We start from the raw sequence: 16,893 nt of genomic DNA, 5'->3' as shown, positions 1-16,893 counted from the left end.
GCACATCCACCCTCCTGCCAACAACTCTATCCATAGTCCACGCCTTGCAACCATATAACATTGTTGGAACCACTATTCCTTCATACATAGCCATTTTTGCTTTCTGAGATAATGTTCTTGACTTCCACATATTCTTCAACGCTCCCAGAACTTTCGCCCCCTCCCCCACCCTATGTTTCACTTCCGCTTCCATGGTTCCATCCGCTGCCAAATCCACTTCCAGATATCTAAAACACTTCACTTCCTCCAGCTTTTCTCCATTCAAACTTACCTCCCAATTGATTTGCTCCTCAACCCTACTGTACCTAATAACCTTGCTCTTATTCACATTTACTCTCAGCTTTCTTCTTTCACACACTTTACCAAACTCGGTCACCAGCTTCTGCAGTTTCTCACACGAATCAGCCACCAGCGCTGTATCATCAGTGAACAACAACTGACTAACTTCCCAAGCTCTCTCATCCACAACAGACTGCATACTTACCCCTCTTTCCAAAACTCTTGCATTCACCTCCCTAACAACCCCATCCATAAACAAATTAAACAACCATGGAGACATCACGCACCCCTGCCGCAAACCGGTCATTCACTGAGAACCAATCACTTTCCTCTCTTCCTACACTTTCTCATGCCTTACATCCTCGATAAAAACTTTTCACTGCTTCTAACAACTTGCCTCCCACACCATATATTCTTAATACCTTCCATAGAGCATCTCTATCAACTCTATCATATGCCTTCTCCAGATCCATAAATGCCACATACAAATCCATTTGCTTTTCTAAGTATTTCTCACATACGAATATTCTTCAAAGCAAACACCTGATCCACACATCCTCCACCACTTCTGAAACCACACTCTGATATATATGTTTGTACATGGTGAAATGTATATGTATGTATATGTGCGTGTGTGGGCATTTATGTGTATACATGTGTATGTGTGTTGGTTGGGCCATTCCTCATCTGTTTCCTTGCACTACCTCACTAACATAGGAGACAGTGGTTAAGTATAATAGATAGATAAAAATATATTTCATATATCAAAAGGAATGTCTTTTTCAGTTTGACATTGTTACATTTGTATTGCCTTTAATTTTCCTATGTTTTCTTAAGATTTTTTATTGATGAGGCCATTTCTTTGTCTGTTCCTTGGGGCTACCTTGCTAATGCAGGAAGCAACAAGCATGTGTGAAAATTACTTTCTTTGTATATGTTATGAATATTTTACTGCTCCCTGGAAATGTGACATTAAAAAATCTAAACGTAGCTTTAAGATAGAGATTTTGAAGTGATTAGTGATGGAATACAACACCTTTAACCATATATGTAAATCAAAAGTAACAGTTGCAAAATTCCACTTCTCTAGGTTTTTTTTTGCTTTGTAGCCAGTTGGTGGTAAGTTTCATTTAACATTTCAAGTAAAAACAAACATTTCGTACCGTTATCCTCAAGGTATAAGGTATTTAAATCTAGATAAGATCAGTGGCAGAGCTTTTAAGCAAGTTTTGAGATGCAAGCATCTCATTCGATGCAAGATGTATTCTATTCATGTTTCTCCACTCAGTGCTGCCAAGTGCTTTCCTTTTTGAACTCAGTCTTTCTTTCTCCCTCACCTCTTTTAGTATCCTTCCCAGATGTATATTGTGATTGTACAAAATTGTCTTGGCATTGCATTACTCTTATTTTAAGATTGCTACTTTTAAATGAGGGCAGCCCTGTTTATTTACCAGTTTGTTTGTTAGTTAAAAGAATTTTTCTTAATGGCATTTGTACTATTTTCTGTGAATATATCAAATTTTCAGTGAGACATTAAGACCAGAATTGAACCCTTGAACAGCTTTGAGACCTTGAATTGTTTGGAAGTCATACAAAGAAATTTCTGTGAAAAGGAGGGATAATGTTAGCCTTTCTTTTATTATTATTATCATTGATTTTTTTCATTCATATTTGTCATTTCCGTATTAGTGAGGTAGCGACAGTAACAGATGACAATCTTTGAGGGAAAAATCCTCACGTGTCCCCCTTTTCTGTTCCTTCTTTTGGAAAAGTGAAAACAGGAGGGGAGGATTTCCGGCCCCCCACTCCCATAATCGCTGTTTCCCGCAACAGCGAGGTAGCACCAGGAAACTGATGAAGAATGGTCCATCCACTCCATATACACATCTTTATACATAAATGACCATATACGCACATATACAAACATATACATATCAGCATATATGTACATATACATACACATATGCAGACATTACGTATATACACATGCACACGTCCACACTTGCTTGCCTTCATCCATTTGTGTTGCTACCATGCTCCACAGGAAAACAGCATCGCTATCCTCTGCTTCAGTGAGGTAGCACCAGGAATACGGACAAAAAAGCCACATTTGTATTATTATTTGGGGGGTGGGGTAGCTATCAGACTTGTCAGTTATCCTATGTTTTTTATTTTCACTTTCCTAGATTTGAAATTGTGAAACCATGGAAATGAAATTTTTTGAAAAAAAATCACAATTGTTACAATAAAGATATCTCACCATACAGAAAGAAATGAAAGTGGTAGAGCTCAGAGCCTAAAGTATTCCATAAGCTTGATATTGTAATGTATTTTTTTTTTTTTTTTTTTTTTTCCCAAAGAAGAAACAGAGAAGGGGTCCAGGTGAGGATATTCCCTCAAAGGCCCAGTCCTCTGTTCTTAACGCTACCTCGCTAATGCGGGAAATGGCGAATAGTATGAAAGAAAAGAAAGAAGTATGAGATATTAACAAAATACATAAAACTTTAAACTTTATATGTAACTGTCTGTATTTAGGGAGTATGACTTGACCAATTGCTGGTTATGTTGCATTTATCATGTTTTTAATGATCAAGAAAAAAGTCAAATTATTGTCTCTTGAATTAGATACCTATAATTTCTATTACTTCCTCTCCTGTGTATCTTGTTTGTATGGGATACATTTCAAAGCAGGGAATGATATGCAATGCTGGCTTCTCAGGATTTTGAGGAAAAATGTAAGTTTTTGCATCCTTTTGTACTATGTGGTGTACAATACCTGGATATTAGTTTCATCCACACTTATCTTTCCTTTTTTTAAGTTTACCACAACCTCTGTCTTTCTAGCATTTTATGTAGTGGATAGGGTACATGCATTACCAGTGTCTTGCCATATTCAGGCTTGCACATTTTTTTTAATGTCTTCCCATATATCATACATGTGGGAGTTTGCCATGTGTCATTTTGTTATTTCATATACATGGGAAGTCTTTCCCCATATGCATAGACTGTGCCATATGCCCACACATGAATAGATGTCCAGATAAAACCTATATCTTCTTTATTTGAAAGTCACTAAGTAATGAATGCACTACTCTGGACCCTAAAACACCCTTGTGGAGAGAACAAGGAGAAGCAGGAGACCAAATTGGAGGTGGAAGGATGGAGTAAAACAGATTTTGAGCATGTCATGTGTAATGCACTGAAACCACAGCTCCCTATCCACTTCCAGGCTCCACAAACCTTCCCATGGTTTATCTCAAACACTTCACATGCCCTTGTTCAATCCATTGACAGCACGTTAACCCCAGTATACCACAGTGTTCCAATTCACTCTATTCCTTGCATGCCTCTCACCCTCCTCTATGTTCAGGCCCCAATCACTCAAAATCTTTTTCACTCCATCCTTTCAACTCCAATTTGGTCTCCTGCTTCTCCTTGTTCCCTTTACATCTGACACATATATCCTCTTTGCCAATCTTTCCTCGCTCATTCTCCCCATGTGTCCAAACCATTTCAACACACCCTTTTCTGCTCTCTCAACCATACTCTTTTTATTTCCACACATCTCTCTTACCCTTACATTAGTTTCTTGATCAAACCACATTGCACCACATATTGTCCTCAAACATTTCATTTCCAACACATCCATCATTGTTGGAACTAATATTCCTTCAAACATACCCATTTTTGCTCTCCGAGATAATGTTTTCTCCTTCCACACATTCTTCAATGATCCTAGAACCTTTGCCCCCTCCCCCACCTTGTGACTCACTTCCACTTCCATGGTTCCTTCCAGTGCTAAGTCCACTCCCAGATATCTAAAACACTTCTTTTTCCCAAATTTTTCTCCATTCAAACTTACATCCCAATTAACTTGTCCCTCAACCCAACTGAACCTAATAATTTTGCTCTTATTCACATTTACTCTTAACTTTCTCCTTTCACACACTTTTCCAAACTGGGTGAGTGTATATGAGTGGATGGGCCATTCTTTGTCTCTTTCCTGGCACTACCTTGCTGATGCAGGAAACAGCAATTAAGTACAATGATTATAATAGTAATGATAATGATGATAATAATGTATGTAATTTCCAACACATCCAACCTCCTCCGGACAACCCTATCTATAGCCTTTTCCTTGCAACCATATAACATTGTTGGAACTATTATTCCTTCAAACATACCCATTTTTGCTTACCAAGAAAACGTTCTTGATTGACCAAGAGGATATATGTGTCGGAGGTGGAGGGAACGAGGAAAAGTGGGAGACCAAATTGGAGGTAGAAAGATGGAGTGAAAAAGATTTTGTGTGATCGGGGCCTGAACATGCAGGAGGGTGAAAGGAGGGCAAGGAATAGAGTGAATTGGAGCGATGTGGTATACCGGGGCTGACGTGCTGTCAGTGGATTGAATCAAGGCATGTGAAGCGTCTGGGGTAAACCATGGAAAGCTGTGTAGGTATGTATATTTGCGTGTGTGGACGTATGTATATACATGTGTATGGGGGGGGTTGGGCCATTTCTTTCGTCTGTTTCCTTGCGCTACCTCGCAAACGCGGGAGACAGCGACAAAGTATAATAAAAAAGAATAATAATATATATATATTCACACTATTCACCATTTCCCATGTCAGTGAGGTAGTATTAAGAGCAGAGGACTGAGCCTCTGAGGGAATATCCTCACCTGGCCCCCCCTTTCTGTTCCCTCCCTTGGAAAATTAAAAACAAGAGGGGTGGATTTCCAGCCCCCTTCTCCCTCCCCTTTTAGTTTCCTTCTGTGACATGCAGGGAATACGTGGGAAGTATTTTTTTTTTCCTATCCCCAGGGATGATATATATATTTGTTTTATTTTATTTATTTTTATTGTATTATTATACTTTGTCGCTGTCTCCCACGTTAGCAAGGTAGCACTAGAAAACAAACAAAAGAATCGCCCAACCCACCCACATACACATCTATACACATAAATGCCCACACATATACATACCGATACATTTCAACGTATACATATATATAGATACATAGACATATATACACATGTACATATTCATACTTGCTGCTTTCATCCATTCCCATCGCCACCCGCCACACATGAAATATCATCCACCCACACACTTTCACACACACACACACACACACATGGAGCTTTTGTGCAGAAGTCTTGAAATCACCGATAGGTCTCTCTTCAATGACATCTTACAATAGGACATACTTGCTCCCAGATTTGAGATCGCAAATAATCTCCAGACCCCATGTCTCTTTGATCACAACTCTTGCTTTGAATCTTCAATTTTCTTCAGTTCCAATTGCTTTTATTCACAGTTAGTTTTTGCTTTCTTGCATTTTTTTCAGGGACCCTCACAGTGTAATGCAGCTCTCCCTTTGTCTCTTTCACTAGTACGTTATCTTGATGCAATGTTTTGTCCCTCAAGTCCTTTCCATCTTTTTTTTTCTATCCATAGTTCCTACACTGTCAACTCTATAACTCCATTTATATAAGATTTATGCAGTTAGATTATGGGTTAGAAAGTGAGCCATACATGGAAGACTGTCGCAAGGAAGGAGTTCGTCCTTATACCACTATATCTTTTACATTCTTACCAGTTAAGTGCTTTTTATGATATGTAGTATTGCTTTAGTCTCTATGCTTAATGCTGATTTTTTCTTTTGACTTTTAGGTTTGTGAAGATGTTGCATAACCTAAAGACACCAAATTTTTCAACACTCATCTGCTATGACCGGGTGAGTTCATACAGTTTTATATTTTTCAATTGCAGTTTTTTTATGTCTCCATTGTGTCTTATATGTAAAACAGAGTTCTTAGTACTTGCTTTTCAACTGCTGGCCATCAAGAGCCTTCCTGCTGTGAGCTATGCCTCATAATGATTTAGTTATATACCATTTACCCCTTAAGTAAGTGGCTTGCCCAGTCATATAAAACACACACCAACTCCAGAGTTTAATGTGCATATTTAGATATGATTAATTTCTTCAGAGAAGCAAATGACATTAGGTAAGATATGTCAGTAAGTTTTATTTCCATGCCTCAATTTTTTCCTGTACTCTAAGAAATCTGAACTAGATTTGTACGAATATAGCACTTATTAGAAGAGGTAATGCTCTTCTCAGTAAATTTATTCTGCATTTAACAGCATAAAGAACTCATTTATGGTGCTGTACTAATAAAACAGTTGAACCCTGGCTCAGAAAACCCAGTCATCTTAAGAAAGTAGCAGCTTTCAGTAATAGCCATCATCTGTTTACCATTTTATAGCTTCTCAAAAGAAGAATAACTTTCAAGTCATGTTCTTGGTGAATACATGAAAGTTCTGTTTACTACATCTCAATCTGAGTTTTTCCAAGTTATTCAGTTGGGCATTGTATTACTTCAAGATTTATGTTATTAGATATGAAAAGATGATACTGTAAAAGCAAGAGTAATGGTGTGCACAGTCCCCACTTTATTAACCATGTCCTTTTGTTCTGACTAGAACCCTACAAATTTTTTGATATTTTGGTATTGTCTGCAAATGTAATGAGGTGCAGCAGTGGACCATTGCTTATGGCTTATCTTTAAATTTTACTGATGAGGCTTAGTTGGCAGGATACTCACTAAGCACAAGAGATGCTGTCATCTTTATGAAGTGTTACGAGACCAGAAGATGAATAGTTTCACAATGGAGGTAGTGTGCCATCAGCAGTAATTATCTTCCTCCAAGATAATGAACTTCATTGTTTGTAAGAGGTTCACCAATGTTGAGGTCAGCATTGATTCTTACCTAAGTTTGTAGGCAGTTAGAATGACTTTGTTATAAAAAATGTTAAAAAAAATGAATTTAACTTAGCATTACGTAGTATCACTTTCTATATAAGAAGTGGAGGATGTTCCTGGAAAAATGACATATTTCTATTGAGAAATAACAACACTATTTTGCAGTGGTTTTGATTTTGTAACTACTGTTTCTGTGTACAGATAACATTACAAAATACAGTATTTTTTCATATGTGCTCACCATTTCCCGCATGAGCGAGGTAGTGTCAAGAACAGATGATGTAACTGTAGAGGAAAATTCACTTCTCCTTGCTCTTTCTTTTTTGGAATGTTGGAGAGATTCAGCAGGTGGTGTTTAGATGTGTGTGTGTTGTGTGTGTTGTTTTTCTCTCTTCTCTTCTCTATATTGTGTGTTGTTTGTTTTTTCTTTCTTCTCCTGTCTCCCGCTTTCGAGTCCAAGTAAACATATATAATAAATGCACCACCCATAATGTATATATTTTTCTTAACTGCTTATAGTCGTTCCTCCGCTTTGCAGGTTACCAACGCATCACAGACATGAAATGCCACACCATCGCCAACCCCGTATATACAATCGTCCAATCACATTCTCACTTTACCTACTGACAGTTGAAATTGGACCGGATAATGTTCGTAGGTGATGAACACGAAGGGAGCCAATCAGGTAAACGATAGTGCAATTAACTCTATCTTTTGTTGATCGGGCCTGCTTGTCAGGAGGGAAAGAGCAAGGAAAATTTATTGGCACTGTTACTAACTTTGGGTTGACTGCGCCTTGTCTTGAATCCATTACCGCATATCTGGGTAAACCTGAAAGCTGTCGTAGGTATTATATTTATTGTGTAGTATTATATTACATATTATGGTGTATTGGCCATTTTTCGTTGTTTTTGCGTACCTCCGAATTATGGGAGCAGCGACAAAAAAAAATGATATTAAATTAAAAGTATAGATTATAGTGTGATGTGTTGTGGTTTAGATAGTGGTGTGATGTGTGTGTGGATCAGGTCTTGCTTACAACTAGGGAATACAAGAAAGAATGTTTTCTACCTAGCATTTATTATGGAGTATTAACTAAATGTGAATTAGAGTATTTCTAAACTTAAATATATGTTGGCGCACAAGTTTTAAGTCATATATAGTCTTAATAGGGGTGGGCTGACTTCAGTCGTTCAGGCTATGACATTTGTGCTTTGTTTTCACTCATGCACCTTTTTTGACTCCTGCTCGTTTTTGAATTCTCCCACTCATTTATTTTTTCTGCAAATGGTCAAATGCTCTCTTGGTGTCATAATTTGAATTGGTCATACTCACACTCCTGTTGTAAGAACCCGCCTCCTCATGCAAGAGCATCTTTTGCGCTATCATCTACCCGTAGACTCATTCTGTTCCCCCCCTTGCTTCCATTGTTCGACCTTTTCATCTGTATAGTCTTCTGGTATTCTAACAGGTTCTTAGCCACTACTCACCTCTACCAACATTCACTTTCTTTGAAACCATAAACTTCATTAGCCTTCAGATAAGAAGACATCCAGTTGACCTTCAGCACATTGTGCATAGGATGTTAGATGGTTGCAGTGAGTCAGGTTTCACTCGTACCCAGTGTATTGGAGTTTAAATCTCGTACATAACATTTCACTCAAATGCCCAAATGCTTCAGTTCTGCTATTGAGTTTGAATGGAGAAAAACTGGAGGAAGTGAAGTGTTTTAGATATCTGGGAGTGGATCTGGCAGCGGATGGAACCATGGAAGCGGAAGTGGATCATAGGGTGGGGGAGGGGGCGAAAATTCTGGGAGCCTTGAAGAATGTGTGGAAGTCGAGAACATTATCTCGGAAAGCAAAAATGGGTATGTTTGAAGGAATAGTGGTTCCAACAATGTTGTATGGTTGCGAGGCGTGGGCTATGGATAGAGTTGTGCGCAGGAGGATGGATGTGCTGGAAATGAGATGTTTGAGGACAATGTGTGGTGTGAGGTGGTTTGATCGAGTAAGTAACGTAAGGGTAAGAGAGATGTGTGGAAATAAAAAGAGCGTGGTTGAGAGAGCAGAAGAGGGTGTTTTGAAATGGTTTGGGCACATGGAGAGAATGAGTGAGGAAAGATTGACCAAGAGGATATATGTGTCGGAGGTGGAGGGAACGAGAAGGGGGAGACCAAATTGGAGGTGGAAAGATGGAGTGAAAAAGATTTTGTGTGATCGGGGCCTGAACATGCAGGAGGGTGAAAGGAGGGCAAGGAATAGAGTGAATTGGAGCGCTGTGGTATACCGGGGTTGACGTGCTGTCAGTGGATTGAATCGGGGCATGTGAAGCGTCTGGGGTAAACCATGGAAAGCTGTGTAGGTATGTATATTTGTGTGTGTGGACGTATGTATATACATGTGTATGGGGGTGGGTTGGGCCATTTCTTTCGTCTGTTTCCTTGCGCTACCTCACAAACGCGGGAGACAGCGACAAAGCAAAAAAAAAATATATATATATATATATATATATATATATATATATATATATATATGTGTGTGTGTGTGTGTGTGTGTGTGTGTGTGTGTGTGTGTGTGTGCATGGTCACCTTTTACAACACACAGGGAATACAAGAGCAGTATTTTTTTTTCCCTATCCCCAGTGCTATGTACATTATTGATTATTTACATCTAAATCCAGTGAAAATTATGGCTAATATCTAAAACCTAATATCTGATAACTTCAGCTGCACATCAGTTCATTCCATCAGTCATATGTAGTCTAAATAGGGGTGGGTCTGACTTCAGTCGTTTTCAGTCTTATACCATTTGTGCCCTTTTTTTTCACCTCTTGCACCTTTCTCTTGACCTCCTGTCTCTTTCTTTTATACATCTCCCACTCAATTTCATTTTTTCCCTGCAAAAATCGTCCAAATGCCTCTCTCTTCTCTTTCACTAATACTCTTACTTCTTCATCCCACCACTCACTACCCTTTCTAATCAACCCACCTCCCACTCTTCTCATGCCACAAGCATCTTTTGCGCAATCCATCACTGATTCCCTAAATACATCCCATTCTTCCCCCACTCCCCTTGCTTCCATTGTTCTCACCTTTTTCCATTCTGTACTCAGTCTCTCCTGGTACTTCCTCACACAGGTCTCCTTCACAAGCTCACTTACTCTCACCACCCTCTTCACCCCAACATTCACTCTTCTTTTCTGAAAACCCATACAAATCTTCACCTTAGCCTTCCCAAGATAATGATCAGACATCCCTCCAGTTGCACCTCTCAGCACATTTGTGCATAGGAACTGGTGTAGTTGAGCTGGTTGACAGATTTGAGTCAGGTTTTTCCACCTCTGTATCACCCAGTTGTATTTTGGAGGTATCAAAATCATCTGTATCATCAAACTCATTTCCACTCTCAAATGCTACCAAAATGGCTTCAGTATCTGCATATTTCGTAGCCCTCTTCATCTTACCACTAATGATTAATATGGGAAGAAATACATATTTTGGAAATCATAAACTTGCACATAGAACACCATTTAGCAGCCTATTCTTTAACCCCAGGCCTATATCATCATAAAATGGAATATAATGCATAATGATCAAATGAGAGCTCATAGATAATTTACTAATAAATCAGTAATGTTACGCTAAGAATACGAGATGAATGACAAGTTAGGTAGCTGCCTGCTTTGTGCATAATCAGTCAGTAGCTGCCTGCTTTGTGCATAATCAGTCAGTTGATTGAATGTAAATAAACTACATGATATACTGTTTACCTTAAGCAGCCCCATAAAAGGATGTAAAACATGCTTATGAATATCACAGGATAATACATTGTCTGTAACTCGACTCAAGAAATAAAAACGTCAGGTTCAAATGTCACACACATGAATGCTGACATGAAAAAAAATGAATGGAAAATGGAAACACTGGCTGATTCATTTAGCTACCTCATTAGAAAACATATGTCCACTCAACAGAAAAAAATGAGTGAAAAATAAAAACAATGGCTGATTCATGTAACTACTTAGTATATGAGATCATAGTTATTAACCTTAAATGCATCAGCAGGATCGAAGAAAAGTTTTCCGTAATGCTTCACAGTTTTTTACAGACCTTCACTGAACCTAACCTGCATATCTAATTTATCAACCATGCACATGTTTTCTCAGTATTCAAGTATCATATCTGGTATCCTGATCATCTCACCAATGAGTCTTGTGGTCTTACATCTTTATTAGTTTCCCAATTTGTAATATTTTTTGCATTTGCACATAACATACATCACAATATGTGAGGGCTAGGATGTTATTTTCTTGAAACTTGTGTCATTCCCCCAGTCGTGTCCTCTCAAGTTTTGGGAAGATTTTTCTCTTTAAATGCACCAATTAACCTGCCTTTATAGTATTTTTGTGCAATAATGGGCTAATTGAGAACTTGTTTATCAGGTTTCCAGCCACATTACCAACTATGTGGAAGGGGAACGTTTAGTTGTTTGTATATTTTCTTACCAGTGTAGCCAGCCTCACATTTACACAAAACAGATTTATGCCAGATCACTGTCTCTTGTCAAGTGTGTATTGCTTGAATTCTAGATGCCCTATTAATAACAATAGGCTTGGGTCCATTGCTAGATTCTTGAATGGGAAAAACACCTCACTATGCACTCTTCAGATAGGAAAAAATAGATCTTGATTTGCTTGTATCACCATTATCTGTGAGAATAGTTTCTGAAAAGTGAATCAGTCTCAAAATCAGTTAAGAATGTTCAGCTGACATGGCTTTAGCATACAGTGGTGTGCAAGTAAATGGGTCTGTTAATCATTAGTCATTCATAAAACTTTTCTTTCTTCTGGCCCTGAAAAGAGGCCAGTGTACAGAGATACCAAGAGAAACTTAGTGAAGTGTGGCATTGGGTAAGAGTGATGAAATGAAGGGAATGGGAAGAAGTGCTTGCTTGTTTATACGAAGTGTGCTGCATGAGGGTGGTGTGCTTGTGAGAAAGGATATTAAGTGATAAGATAAGGAAGTTGGATTGCTTGTAAAAGAGAAAAAAAGAAGTGTATGGATTGTACCTGTAGGGAAGGAGTCAGTGAACATGACAGCGAATAAGAGTTAAGGAAGCATAAGTGAACTTCAGGGAGAAAGAGAAAAAAAATTAGAATGAGGTGATCATTGTGAGTAAGAAAAAACAGATGGGAGGAAGAGTGAAGAGAGCAGATGGAGAAGTAATAGCAGGCAAAGATGTGAAAAAGAGCTGGAATAAGTATTTTGAAGGACTGCGAAGAGTTCTTACTTTAATTTACTTTATATGATTTTTTGAGATTGATGAATTATTTTTGCAAACCCCTCAGAGTAGATAATTCCCACTTTTGTTTTTATATCGTGCTCATGCCTGATTCTGTTATGAACATATCTTTTGGTGGTAGGCCTTATTTTCCATTAGCTTTGGAGAAATAAAAATATATCATGCTAATACTTAGTGCTCTTTCATTAAGGTTGTAACATTATTTCATTCATATGTTAGGGAAGTCATTGTTGACTTTTGCTCTTAATGTGGTTATCTTCATCTGTTTTTGTAGTAGAATGTGTTTTGGATGTAATTTCTCAAGTTCAGACTTTCATTTCTTGTAACAGGATGGCTTTGGATGTAATTTTTCATGTTCAGGCTGTCACTTCATATTATAAGATGTTAATATTTGGAATTCAGTATTATGACAAATCATTTCTAAACATAAATTCTCTGAATTAGAGAATGAAACTAAATTTTCCTACAGATTCAGAAACGTTTGAGGTCTTTTATGTACAGCTATTTGCTATGGTGCCATTATTCATGTATCTGGCCCTTCCTGTATTCCTACATTTGGTAGCTGTATCCATGGAAGCACTTTCTTTTGGTGGGAATTATTGAATATCGGTTTTTGAATATCTTTCTGTTTCATAAGCTCCCACTGGTAGCCACTAGACTTAGCAAAATTGTACTTTGAATGTCCCAAGGGACATTGATGTTGTCATGCATGACAAGACTGGCTGATTGAAATTTTTGTAGTATATGACTATTTCAAGGTTTTGGTTTAAAAGAAGGGCAGCACTATTTATTTATTCATACAAGCCCCCTTTTTTTTTCTTTTTTTTTTCTTTTTACCATTTGTCTTCAAGGAGAAAGAGAGATTGTTCAGATCAGTTGCTTGTTGAATATACTCTTTTAGTAGGTATCTCTAGAAGGTTGTCATGTCTTAAAGCTGTGAAATATCGTGTGAATATTGCAGATGCTCTATGGCATGATGTGCACAATGGTCCTTGTGTGATTTCTTAATAATCTTGTGATAATGTCAGGTATATATTCCAGATGTACTGTGACATAACGTATACTGTGGCATCCTGCACAGAACAAGAAGCCCATAGATATGCTAGATTTCTCCTTGGAACACTGGAGACTGTTATGCACTGGCATGCATCACAAGCTAACTATGAGAAAGAGTGTGCCAACTACCCTGGTTTTGTCACAAAATATCGTGTTTCACGGCAGGAAGCTAATGATTACGTTGACTATGAGAACTACCGGCATGTTGTTCATAAGTGGCACTATAAGATAACAAAGGTGAGATTTTCCTGAGTTGCTTTTATATTGTAATAAGATACATATTATATAAGTCCCATATTGATACTTTTTGCCATGATCATGATAATTGAAGATAGTAAACTTTGTGAAATATTTTAGATTTACATCATCTGGTAACTATCTTGTGGTGGCTTTTGAGTTCTTGCTTCCAGTCCTTAAAACATCTGAGTTCAGTGACTTTGGCATTGGAATTTGAGGTTCTCATTAGCATTTATTTTTTCAGTGCAGTGTTGAAGTTATCATACTGCTTGTAACAGTAAATATTATAACACAATGAAGCACAAAAATTAAAAGTAAGGATATGTGAGTAAGATGGCTTTATTTTCACATTTTCATTCATTCTTTCCTTCTTATGAATCCATAAGTGTATTGATGGAAAATTGGCCAAGCCATTTTACAGCTAATTTGCTTGAAACTGAATGGTGAAGGTAAACTTTTTTCCATTATCTCCCAATAATTAGGCCCTGGTGACGTGTCTTGAGAGTGGAGACTATATTCAGATTCGCAATGCTATTCTTATTCTTCAAGGGATACTTCAGCATTTCCCTGCAATCACCAACCTGGCTGCTGTAATTGAAAAAAGAATTGAAAAGGTAAATAATTGCAGTTTCCTTAAACCATTTTTGCTTAACCAGAGAGGGTAAACTAGTTTGTACCATGAACTTGCATAATTCTTAAAGCCCATTTACAGGAAATACTGCTACTGTATCTTAATAGTATATCAGTGATGTATCTATAAACCAAGATAAGCAAAATTTTCTTTTCTGAAATGCTTTCATCTTACACTGTGGTAGGATATCTCATATACTTAGTAAGAAACTTTGGATGGGATAAATTGAGTCCAGTTGACTGCTTATTTGCATTTGTTTCTTATGAATACATATGTTTTAGGTGAAAATGGAAGAGCGTAATCGTCGAAATGATCTGTACGTTTTAGCTAATAGCTACTCTGGCAGACTGAAATCTGCCAAAACACATCTCATGCCTGAGACAGAGTTCCATATTGTACCTAAACGTCCTCAGGCTGCTAAGGCTGTGAATGGAACTACAGAAAACACAAATGCAACATCAGGAGGTGAATCCAAACCCACTGGGGAGGTAGTGGAAAATAAGGTAGTTAAGGTAGGTAATGAATGAAAGTATGTTACATAAAAGAAGCATGACTAAATGCATATAAATTGATTACATACTTGCCTTTTCATGTCTGCCATAATTTACAAATTCTGGAATGCAAACAGTATATTTCACTCCTCAGGAGCCTGTCCAACAAGTAGTTTGATATTCCTTTGGGAATATTGGGATCATTATCAAAAATATTTTCCATGTTAACAAAGTGGAGCCAGGAATAGACAAAAGAATGGCCTCATTCTTTCATGTTCATAATCTAGCTGTCATATATGATGCACCAAAACCACAACCCTCTATCCAAAACAAGGTCCCATTAAAAACCTTTCCATGATTTTTCTAATAGATTTGCATAACTTGGTTCAGTCCATTGACAGCATTGCTACCTGTATACCATATTGCTCTGATTCACTGCATCCCATGCAAGCCTTACACATTCCTGCATGTTCAGGCCCCAAGCACTCAAATTGATTTTTATTTCATCCTTCAATCTCCAGTTCAGTCTCCTTGTTCCCCTAGTCCACTCCATTTTTGACACATATACCCTCTTTGTAAGCCTCTCCTTAATCATTCTCAAACCATTTCAACACACCCTCTTCAGGTCCCTTTATCATACTCTTCCTGTTACCTCACATCTTTTTCTTGCTTTATCATATCTAACTCTCTTAGCCCTCCTCAGACCACATATATTCCTCAAACATTCCATTTCAAGTGCATGTGCCCCCTTTTTATCTAAAGACCACATATACTCCTCAAACATTCCATTTCAAGTGCATGTGCCCTCTTCCATACTTTTTTATCTAAAGCCCACACGTTCCATCTATACGACACCATCAGGACTACTATACCATCAGCCGTGCCTGTCTTTACCCTCACTAACAATGATTTCTTTTTCCAAGCATTCCTCAGTTTACCCTGGACCTTTGTCCCATCACTAACCCTATAGCTCACTTTAGCTTCTATAATTCCGGTTGCTACCCTGTCCGCTCACAAGTATGTAGAATATCCTAGTCCTCCAGGTTCTTTCCATTTAAACTCTCATGTCAAGTAACCTATCTCTCTCCAGTGATAAACCTAATCCCATTTTTATTGACATTTACTCTCAATATTCTCCTTTCACATGCTCCTGAACTCAAACATCAGCTTCTGCAGTCTTTCACTTGAATCTGCCATCTGCACTTTGTTGTCTGCAAACAACATTTGCCTCACCCTCCAGGCCCCTGACAGACTGCAGACCTGCTTCTCTCTCCATGACCCTTGTGTTCACCTCTCTTACCACTACATCCATATCCATAAACAAATTAAACAATCTTGGTAACATGACATCCCTGCTACTGACCTACCTTCACCTAGAACCACTCACTCTGTCTCTTCCCACTAACACATTTGGTTACTTTGTTGATAAAATCTCTTCGCTACTGCTAGCATCTTTCCACCCACAGCACTTTCCACAGAGAATTTCTGTTAATCTTAACTTATACTTTGTCCAGATCCAAATGCCACATACAAATCTTTGTGTTTCCCTTGAGTATTTCAAGCACACATTCTTCAAAGCAAACACCTGCTTCATACATCTTTTACCATCCCTGAAGCCACACTCTATCTTCAAACTGTGAAAGTTTTGCATGATGCCACCCTCTGAGTCACCACTTTCCCAAACCATCTCACCCATAGCTACTTGAAGTCAAGTGGTGAAGAAAGATACAATCCCTATTGTCAGACCTGTCAAACTGATTTGACAATAAGACTAACTTTAACGGAATGTGTTCTTTTTAATCGAAAATGGAGAGCAAATTCATTACATGGCAGATCCATGAATGAATTGCTCAGTGGCACCTGTCATATTGACAGGTTAATGAAATTTTTAAAGCAAATACTGTTTGTTATAAATTTTAACAATTGTTGTGAATTTAAAAATTATACATGTGAATGTGTGTGTGTATATATATATATATATATATATATATATATATATATATATATATATATATATATATATATATATTTTCTTTCTTTCAAACTATTCGCCATTTCCCGCATTAGCGAGGTAGCGTTAAGAACAGAGGACTGGGCCTTTGAGGGAATACCCTCACCTGGCCC

General features: G+C 37.9%; 1 protein-coding gene across 5 annotated transcripts in view; it reads left to right on the top strand.

Annotated features, from left to right (window-relative positions):
* tho2 (THO complex subunit 2-like protein) overlaps positions 1-16,893 on the top strand; it is a 201,030-nt gene that overhangs the window by 78,324 nt on the left and 105,813 nt on the right. For all 5 annotated transcript variants that reach the window (XM_071679275.1, XM_071679276.1, XM_071679277.1 and 2 more), the window contains exons 20-23: positions 5,958-6,021; positions 13,396-13,647; positions 14,130-14,261; positions 14,560-14,790. In XM_071679275.1, the coding sequence (XP_071535376.1) occupies positions 5,958-6,021; positions 13,396-13,647; positions 14,130-14,261; positions 14,560-14,790 (679 nt within the window). The remainder of the gene's footprint in view (positions 1-5,957; positions 6,022-13,395; positions 13,648-14,129; positions 14,262-14,559; positions 14,791-16,893) is intronic.

This window comes from Panulirus ornatus, chromosome 29 (assembly GCF_036320965.1).
Source record: "Panulirus ornatus isolate Po-2019 chromosome 29, ASM3632096v1, whole genome shotgun sequence".
Lineage (NCBI taxonomy): Eukaryota > Metazoa > Arthropoda > Malacostraca > Decapoda > Palinuridae > Panulirus > Panulirus ornatus.
The sequence above is the reverse complement of the archived record's forward strand: the minus strand, read 5'-3'. Positions and strand labels throughout refer to the sequence as shown.